This window comes from Monopterus albus, unplaced genomic scaffold (assembly GCF_001952655.1).
Source record: "Monopterus albus unplaced genomic scaffold, M_albus_1.0 scaffold90.1, whole genome shotgun sequence".
Classification (NCBI taxonomy): domain Eukaryota; kingdom Metazoa; phylum Chordata; class Actinopteri; order Synbranchiformes; family Synbranchidae; genus Monopterus; species Monopterus albus.
In genome coordinates this window covers 1,217,198-1,227,941 of record NW_018127970.1, presented here as the reverse complement: position 1 = coordinate 1,227,941, position 10,744 = coordinate 1,217,198, and the positions used below count along the sequence as shown (strand labels likewise).

The 10,744-nt window shown below is 40.4% G+C and overlaps 1 protein-coding gene across 1 annotated transcript in view; it reads right to left on the bottom strand.

Moving 5' to 3' along the window:
• Nucleotides 1-10,744, bottom strand: part of LOC109964548 (neuroendocrine convertase 1-like) — a 187,161-nt gene that overhangs the window by 119,447 nt on the left and 56,970 nt on the right. The window contains exon 6 of the mRNA XM_020607920.1: nt 4,937-5,042. Coding sequence (XP_020463576.1) covers nt 4,937-5,042 — 106 coding nt within the window. The remainder of the gene's footprint in view (nt 1-4,936; nt 5,043-10,744) is intronic.

Genomic DNA, 10,744 nt, shown 5'->3' with positions numbered 1-10,744 from the left:
CCCCCCCTGCCACTATAGCAGCTCTCTTTCCCCCCACTGCTCTCTTCTTTCTCCCCCTTGCCGTGTGAAATCAAATTTCCATGTGGCTCCTGTATCTGTTGCGCAGCAAGGTGATTTATCAGGGATGCAAAGAGCATGCAGAAACAATCTTTATTACATCCATTTCCTGCTTGTCAGCCGGGATCATGTTGCCTGTTCATTAAAGGCACGGCGCAGGTGAGGAGAATGCATCCCGATGCCTTGATAGATTGTCTGCTCCCCTGTGGTGACAGCAGCTGGATGGATTGAACAGCGGGGGGCAAAGAGGGAGGGAAAAAAGCGCTGACTCCGTCGCTTCCCCTGTCAGACACACTTTTGCATAGCCGGCCACTGTCATTTCTACCAGCCCTCCTCCTACTCACAAGCACATGCAGACTTCTGACTTCTTTGGACTTAAGCCAGGTGCTTGGCTTAATGCATGGATGCATACACACCATGAGCATACAAACACAAGTATTTATGGATGTAAAGATACTGACATGAGCTTTATTTTATTCCACAGTTGCTTTTCACTGTTGGAAACACAAGCCCAAGGATTTAAAAATAAACTGCAACAGATAAAATAATAATAATAATAATAATAATTTAAAAAAGCATTTACACCATTTAAAAATATTAACAAACTAGTAATAGCTGAGTCCTGTTTCATTGCAGTGTGAAATAAATATTAGTTGTAATAACTAAATATTATACCCATACAAGAATCTCTGGGCTGTTTGACAACAACTCTGTTTAGATATTTTTCAGAGAGTTTGTTACTTTGTGAAAAATATTCATGTAACTCTGACATGTAACTCTTATTTTGTCCTGTGGAACACCTCAGCAGCACCCAGCTGAGTATTCAGTGGCTCGTGTGTAACATTTTTCAAATGCATAGTGATTAGGGAAATGATGGCCTATTTTGTTTATACAGCACAGGGAAAATACAGTGCACATGCAGATGCTGAGTAATATGACCAAATTCAATCAAGTTAAAGATAACTTGGCACTGGTACTTGGTTAAATCAACACACGTCCCTAGACGATACATTATTAGCATCCCAGTATGTGTTTCAAATCAGATTCACACAAAAGCTGTTCTTTTAGTTTAAGATTGCTTCTTTTTGATGCAAAGCTATTCTGATGGCGTTTTATAAAACCAGAAAGTCACATAAGAGCAGCTGTTGTGAAATGATAAAATATGGTATGTATATTGGATGACTAATACTTTGGTTACTTTAATAAATGTGGTGCTCTGCAAAGTCTTTAGATGGCATCTTCCCAGATACAGACAATGTATGGTGACCACAAAGATAAAATAACCTAAATGAGAAAGCAAATTGTAAAGTACAGAAAAATACAAAAGTTCTTTATCTTAAGTGACTTGACAGAGATGCAATTTTTCAGCAAGTCTCTGACCCACTCAGTACAACTGTGACACACAACATGAGCAGACACTAAATGCTTTTCATACTGTTTGGACACACCTCATTAAGTCAATCAGCTGGGGTTGTAGGATATGAACAATTCCCTGACAGCAGCTACGTAAGTTTTCATAATCAGCCATAAAATCTTTTATCACACCTACTATATCAGCAAAATAAATACATTCAGTGTGACAACATAAATACAGCTCTGCATCTACTGCATACTGAGTTTACATTATCTTATCAGTGGACTGCTGCAACGTGCAACTACAAAATCCCACAATCTTCAAATCTGCTCAGTCTTCTTTGTGTAAATTGTGTAAATCCTCTTTCTCTTTCTCCACCTGTCCATCCATCCTACCTCCCTTCCCCAGTCGTGAGTCCTGTCTCTCTCCGTCTATCAATGACATGTAATGACAATGGTGTAAGTGGCAATCGATATGGAAGTGCTTTCGGGGCATCCACCCAAGAGGGACAGAGGCTGGTGTTGATAGTAGGGTGACAGGGGCACTGTGAGACAAGGTGGGTGTGGGGGCTGGATGCAATTTAACTGATGAATCTATATCCTTAACTCACTCACCAGTCATAATCAGTGGATGACAGCCTAATGATTACTGTCTATGTTGATTCACACAGCATGTGAGATTTGTCTTTTATTCCTGCTATGGAAGGGTTTGGGAGCTGCACTGATCCAAGCAGACACAGAGAAAGTCTAACATGTGTGTGTAGGAATTGTCCATAGGAACAAGACAGGTGGTATTTATCAAGCACGGTAATGTACTCACACCTTTATCTCACTTATTCTACAGCCATCTGCTCATGCCCATACTGGCTCATTTACATATGGTCAACCACATCCATTTCAAAGCCTTATTAGCATGGAGCTACTTGTTGTAGGGGAAACATACTGTGAAGCCAAAAAAAACACCCCAGACATTAGGTTTAAGATACTGTAGCATCCGTGGTGCGCACTAGAGCTTCCTAGCATGCACTGTGGGAGCAGATTTAACAAGTCATATTTGATGTGTTTCTCCATTGTTGCTGATGTTATTGTATTTTACCCAGGGTTCTGTAGCCTTTCCATTGTTTCCACATGTCATTTGTTGCTGTAAAATGACTGTAGTCATCCACGAATAATGCGAGTAATGTTGTCGCCACAGTTAATCTGGTGTTGTATCCAAAATCTAAACTACAAACTGATTCTAATGTGGTTATTACTGTGTAGCATGTTCACAAAAAAACATTATTAAAAATAAATAAAATGTGTAGTGAAGGTTTCCTCCCCAAAATGAACGTATTCTGTAGTTTCTATTAAGTGAAGATTACTTTGCATTGACAAAGACAGTTTGATGGGTCTCTAAAATTGTATTGAAATTGTATTGTGCCATTTCCTGTGTATACTGGTATATATATATTGCAGAATTGGAACACAGCTAGTTTCTCCTTAAAGAGACTAGATTGATTGAAATGATGCTACGCCTGTTGCCACCTTGCTAGCAGAACACTGACTGCTGTCAAACATCCCCTTACTAACATGTCATATATGATAACCTTACATTGCCACAGTACTAAATGAAATCCTGCCACACAATAGTCTTTTTGGCACGTTAATTTAGGAACTACTTACCCATGATACCACTATGGGTGTGTTGGTACACATGGTCAGGACTAGAGCTAAATTTATGTGCATTCTCCAGCACAGACAGAAGCCAACAAATTGGATTATATGGCTAGGAAAGAGTTTATGTGTGTTATAGGCACAAAACTGTGCATACAATGCACATGGTTGATTAATGAGGCTTCTGATTTAAATGTGCTGTGTTTCTAAGGTCCATGCTAGAGTCTGTGAAGTACAGCGATAAAAGCAGGCTAGTCTGAGTAGAGTCAGAAACAAACCTAAACACCGGCATACAAATTGAAGGTGTCACAGTGAATGTGACTCAAAGCTTGTAGTGGACCATCCTCAGATGCCAATTACATTACCTGTAAAAGAGAGGAACTGAAGGACTGGAAGGTGAAGTGGAGGAGGAGGGCCGCTTTCACTCAAAGAAAAATAATTTATTTCATTGTGATATTAAAATCAATAGGCATCGACTGAAAGGTGGCTAAAGGTGAACGTGTACATGATCCTTTGGTTGTGAGAGGCAGAGTCTGGGAGGGAGGAGGAGGAGAGGGAGAAAAAGAAGATGGGGAGGCAAGAAAAAAAGAAGGTGACCAGAGGAAGAAGTCACCTCCTACTTAACAAAGGAGGAACAGAAAAAAGGAAAATACCAAGTAAATGAGAGCAATAGGGAAAGGAAGCGACAGAGAGAGAAAGCCAAAGCGTGAGGGAGCTCTTGCCCAGTGGAATCAATACAAAAGGGGGAGCAGAGTACAATAGCCTCAGAGGAGAGGAGATTCACTGGTGCAAGTCTAATACTCTCTGTGTCTCATATACAGACACACACAGACACACTTACATTAACACACACATCACACACACTCGCCCTCTCTCTGAATCCTTTTTGCTCTTGCTTTCTCCTGACATTTCCCTCTATATCCTTCCTCTATTTAATTTCTTTCTTTCTCTCCCGCTTGTTCATTCTGTATCCACACTCGACCCCTCACCACCCATATCTACACACACACACACACACACACACACACACACACAGACAGAGAGAGGTTCTGTCTGTGCAGAAGGATGCAGAAGAGAGAGAAGCAATATGATACAAATGGAGAAACAAACACTTGTACACACAAATATTTTGCGAATTCATTTCTTAGAACAGCAACACCTTGTCCACTTTCACACACACACTGCAGTGTCAGAGGCACATGGCTGCACAAAAAAAGAAAGTGTCACATGAAGACTAGCACACACAAACAGCACACTCCAACACTACTCCAGCTCTATCAGCACTTGAGACTAGTGAGGCTTCAATTAGTTCTTGATGAATGAGCCCATAAGACGCCACTCTCTCATTTCCCTTGTTGCCAGATATCCCAGCAATCAGAGAGAAATGAATTCTCATTGTGGCGTGACTGAGACGAAGATGACGATGAAAGTTGTGCTGCTGCTGGTGGTGGGGGCTAACATAAATCATTCACCTTCTCCACTGAGGGCCAGAGTTCAGCTTCATCACAACAAGCATGACAAGTCTTCAATCTAAAATCTTTTTAATAGTGCACACTGCAGCCTGTCGCACACTACACAAATGCAAACTGCATTATATTAAATGAAACTACCTGCTAGAACTCACCCAGAAAAAGACAAAGTGCGAGTCCTGTATAAATCTATATTTTGTTCTCGTAAATATACCACAATAGGCCACATTGTTCTTATTTTGGCTACAAGTAAATCCACATTTGCATGTATTTTTTGGCTACAAGTAAATCCACATTTGCGAAGTCAGTCAGTATGTACTAGCTGTGCACCCACAGATGCCTTCAGTCTGAAAATATGTGGCTGAAAATATGAGCGTGTTTGATGCAGCGAAGGTTCAACTCACCATCATCTATGATGCAGACCACTACTCCATTACCAGTGATGTTTTTGCTCCAAACTGGCATCACGTTCAGGTCAAACCCACTAGAATTGTACTCCCCCTGTGCAAACTAAAAACAAACACACACACATTATTATCCCACCTTGAGAAGTACTACAGTGTGTGGTTATATGGAGAAGATAAATCCAAATGCATCAGTCACAGACAGACACTAACACAACCACCAGAGCATTTTTGTTTAACACTACTCTGTTCTTTTGAATTCACCTGTTTTTACCTTATTCTTTCTTTCTTTTTAGGTTTTGTAAAGCACAGGTTATCTTTTTGCATTGCAGTTGTGGCATTGCACTTGTCTCCACCTGCTTGTCATGAATTCATCTGCATCATCCTCAGCCTTGCTTTTTATTTTCCACTTTTTCTCTTTAGGATATGAGCTATGCATTTCCTTTGTCCTATATTTACTGTACTATTCTTCACCTGCCCTCTAGTCTGCTACTTTCCTGCCAGTGCTTATCACCAGACCCACTCACCTGCCTTCCCAGCTGCTCAGGCAGATATGTGACTCCCACAGCAGACACGCTTTACTTCATACTTACATCCTGCCCCAACCTCAATAATATTAATATATGTTGACTCGCCCCAAATAATTGATAATTGGATCAGAAAGAAACATACACATAAGATTTCAATGTGTTATTTTACATTGCATTGCACTGTGGTGGCTGTGGCTCACATCGCCTGACCAGCAAGTTGGTGATTCAACTCCTGGTCTCCCTCATGCCTAAGTGTCCCTGAGCAAGACACTGAACCCCGAATTGCTCCTGGTGGCTTGACTAGCGCCGTTGGGTGGCAGCTTGTCATGAATGCAGTGTGTCAATGGGTGAATGGTGTATCATCTCCTGTAAAGCACTTTGACCAGTGGGAAAATGTGCTATATAAATACAGCTCATTTACTGTTACTGTGCCAGTTCTGCATAAATATAACCTTAGATGTGTCAAGTTAGTAAGAGAAAAGATTGATTGTACATGTTTCTGTGCTCTTTACTTGAAAACTGACAAGTTATGTAATGGTGTGAACTCTCTTTTCAACTTTTCAAAATAATAGGCTTAGATTTTAGCTGTGCTGATGATAACAGTATTTGTTGCTAGAAATACACTTTTGCCTAAAAAGAAGGCAACAATGGTAATTTAGCAAAGCACTGGTTTAACTAACATTGCACAGTCATAAACTGTTGTGCTCTTAGTCATCCAGTGATCTTTCCTACACAGTACCATAGCAATAGACACAGCACGTTATTAACATAGAAGGCCTTTTTTGTAAACAAAGTAACAAATGAATTCACTTTCTACTCATGGTAAATTTCTTTGTTTTAGTTTAGTTTCTGTAAACCTAAACAACCCATAACTGTATTTTTAATGTACTGAAAAATATGGGAAGTACTGCCAGTATCCATTGCTAGTGCTAGTATCAATAAAGTCCAATAGACACCCAGTGAGGTTGTCATTTTTATTATTTACATACTCATATTGCTTTCTTGTGTTCTACATGTGAATATACACTCGTGACTTAACATAACTGTAAACCACTGGTTATGTTTGTGAGAGAATGTGTGTACATCACTGTGTCTGAGTGCACTCTGACACAATACATGTGCTAGAGTGCCCATAAGGAGCCCAGAGAGTTCATGTGCAAGTCACAGAGACAGGTATTTCGTACCTGCACCTCAAACCACAAATCCACCCACACAGAAATAAATCCACACACGTGCACAACAGAGACCCGAGCACAGTGAGGTAAACGAAACATTGCTGCAACTCCCATGAGCCATAGTGGCCCCACAACTTACACAGTGTACACTGACTTGGAAACGGTAACACTTTCATAAACGTATATCCAAAAAAACACTTCAGTGATGCATCTGCATACGCTCTCATTCACAGGCACACATCAATACACTTGAACAACACAACTGTTACACAAACATAAACACCCCTCCCCAAAAGAAGACAGTGAACAAACAAAATGTCAGCAGTTGCCCCAAAATTCACTGCCCACACACACACACATGCAACCAATTTGATATTCAAAGTGAGCTTTTCAAGAGGCTTCAACTGTGTTGTTGTTATCATGATGAAGAGAGAGAGAGAAGGAGAGAGGAAAAGAGCACAATGGGGTAAAAAAAAAACAGCTCTGGAGGGGGGCAGTGTGTCTGTGTTTGTGTGTCTGTACATGTTTGTTGTGTATTTGGGGGGTTGCATCTGGGGAGCAGTGCTGCTTTGTAGTTTGTGAGAATAAAGTAGATGAATGGAGGGAGCTAGCAAGCTAAGGTCCAGAGCATGAGGACAGTCCTTGGGGAATGTGCACACACACACAATCATGCACAGAATCATAATCATTTCTCTGAAGCACTGAAACACAATCAATCCTCCCAATGCATACACACACTGTGCAAACACATGCTCAAATGCACATAACAACATGTATACAGAGTTGTGAAAAAGTTCTAGAGCACAAAATGAACACACACTTAAATCTGATCTATGCCAAAGACACGCATATGAATAGAACAACAAAACAGTCTCTCCAGCTTCTCTGCCTTTATCTCAGCTGCCCCTCAGCTACAGCGTACACACACAGTCTCTCTCTGCCTCACACTCACACACACATACACACAAATACATTCAACCCACAGCATGCATGTCTAGGATGTTGTATGGATTTTAGCAACAAGCTTCTCCAAAGGAGCTCGACTCAGCCTAAGCAAGGACACTTGCCTTGTGTGTGTGTGTGTGTGTGTGTGTGTGTGTGTGTGTATATATATATATGTATACACATATACATGTCTGGTCCTGGCAAACTACCAAACCTGAACAGATTACTGACCCTCAATCAATATCCACATCCACCAGAGGCTGATTAAACACAACTGAATGGGAGCAGGGGAGGAGGGTGAGCAAAGCAGAGAGAGAGAGAGATGTCAACAATTTTTAAAATGATTTATATTTCTCTTGATTACTGAGATACTGATAATTATGTTCTGTTGGTCAGTTTATGTAATCAAGCTACATAGTTATAGCTTCATTATAAACCCTGGTTCTTTGGAAGATGTTACATCCTCCATCACGCCATCATTCATAAACAATCATGTCATAAATTCTAAACAGAACAGTACAGTTCTCATAGAAAACATGTTTGTTCCACTCCTACCTTCTATTTGCCCCCACTGTTCCTCCTCACTTCCTCCGTTTAGGTCTTTACCACCCTCCACCCCCACCTTGCCCCAAGAGCTGAGGTGTCAGTCAATCTTTTACTTGTTGCAGAGGTAAATCTCTGACCCCACCCCCCTTCCTCCCGGCTCTGTCAGATTACACCCTCGCATGTCAGTTAAGCCCATCTGCAGTGTTGATTGAGTCCTGCTGCTGTGCTTTTGTGTGTCTGTGTGCTTTAGTATCAAGTCGAGATCTTTGGCAACATCATATGGTACCAGATATGTATTAGAGATATATGCTATATCATGCCATTTACTATAATCCTTTGATGTAAGAAAGCACAGAAAAATCTTTTCATTTTTTTCAGCTTCTTATTATGAGTAGTACAATCCGACATGACGGCAACATTTTCTGCCGGAGTTGGGAAAGGTGATGTCCCACCAAGTTCACCTGAGTTTAGCAACATCTGAATCAAAATCTGACCACAGCTGAAGGGATGTATCCTTCTGTTGCCAAGCCACTGTCAATCAAATCTGACAGCTGACTAGCTGTGAGTGCTAAATGGTTCAACAAAAAAGAATGTTATCTTTTCCAAATGTTAACTCTGATTGTTGCTTTTTAGTTAGTTAATATTATAGAGAAATACTCACAGTAACAATTACAAGTTTCCCAGGACTTAAAAGCCTATGAAGATTTGATGTAAAGCAAAAACCAAAATCAGATTTGCACTTTATGTAACAACAAATGGTTTTCAAAGAATAAATTAAGTAAAACTGTAAAACTGCCTTTTTTTACATGCTTCACATAAACTATCAGAGAAAATGACTCTCATATACACTGATCAGCCATAACATTATGACCACCTGCCTAATACTGTTTACATAGGAGTCAGTGTGGCAGTTGGTTGGCACTCGTGTCACTCTGCAGCTCACTGAGCATCTTCTGTGAATCCATTTGCTTCCACAGTTCTACTGTCAGGAACAGATGTGTCTACAATTCAGTGAAAACCTTGTGTAAAAGGAGTGAAAACTGTGGTTGTGAGGACGAGTTAGAGAGAATCTTTTAGACAAATTCATCAGCCTCACCACTCTAGGTGTGATATCACCACTACAGCCCCTGACTCTTTCTCTTCATATAGACCAATGGACAGTGTTTCTCATTTTCAGCCATTTTAACAAAGATTCAAATAAATTTTAATCTTTTGAAAAGTACAAAAGAAGTTAAAAGTTTAATCTATAGTAGGTCAACCTCATCATCAGTGAGCCGTGGTCGTCCATGACCCTGTCACCAGTTCACCATTTGTCCTTCCTTAGACACTGTTGATAGGTACTAACCACTGCAGACCAACAACACCCACCAAGACCTGCAGTGTGGGAGATGCTCTGACCCAGTCATCTCACCATCACAGTTTGACCCTTGTCAAAGTCACTCAGATCCTTACACTTGCCCATTTTTCCTGGTTCCAACACATCAACTTTGAGGACTGAATGTTCACTTGCTGTCTAATATACCCCACACATTGACAGGTGTCACTGTAACAGATAGTCAGTGTTATTCACTTCACCTGCCAGTGGTCATAATGTTATGCCTGATCAGTGTATATGACAGATATTATGTGTTTGGCAGTATTATTATTAAGATGACAGGTTTTGAACATTAAATCTTTTTAGTACCAACCAAATTGGTTATACTAGTGAGTATTAAAAAAACCGAAGAACCTAAAGGTGTTAGCTCCTCTTTACAAATTAAACTTTTTTTTACTTAAATTATATTGTTTTTAGACTGTGAATTTTTAGCCCAGTCTTGTGGTTATTTGTGTTTTATAGATATTTGGAAACCTTATCTGTTGCTAACGCCCAACTGATGCTAGATTTTTGAGCCAAAAGATATTTGATAGTGCTGTAAATGGTCTTATACTTGTATAGCGCCTTTCTATGGATTGCAGCACACTCAAAGTGCTTTCACGCTACTTGGCAATTTACCCATTTGCACTCAGAAACACACATATTCACACACCGGTGTTATCACCGGGAGCAATAGGGGGTTCAGTGTCTTGCTCAAGAAGAAGAAGCTTTATTTTATTGTCATTGTGACACATACAACAAACTTTTGTTTGGAGCCGAGGAGCCCCGGGCCGCTGCGTGCATACGTGCCACCATGGGCAACTTGGGGGGGGGTTCAGTGTCTTGCCCAAGGACACTTTTGGCAAGTGGACTGCAGGCACCGAGATTCAAACCTTCAGTCTTCCAGTTGGGAGACGACTCTCTACCCACCGCACCACTGTCACACAACCTGCTCTACCTCCTGAGCCACAGCCACCCTGAAATAATATTTGAGATTAAATAACATGAACACCTCTCTGTACAAGGCTGTAACATTTAACAGCAGCACAAATTGAAAAATAAACATGTCATTACTGTTCTGGACAAACTAATTATAACATATGCGCTGATATGGATATCATCATCATCATCATCATCATCATCATCATCCTTTATTAGCAGACTCAAGGTCCATACAAAAAAGAAATAAAAGAAAAAAAAGGAAAGGATATAAAAGAAGAAAAAAAAATCATAAAAGACATTTATACCAATGTTTCCA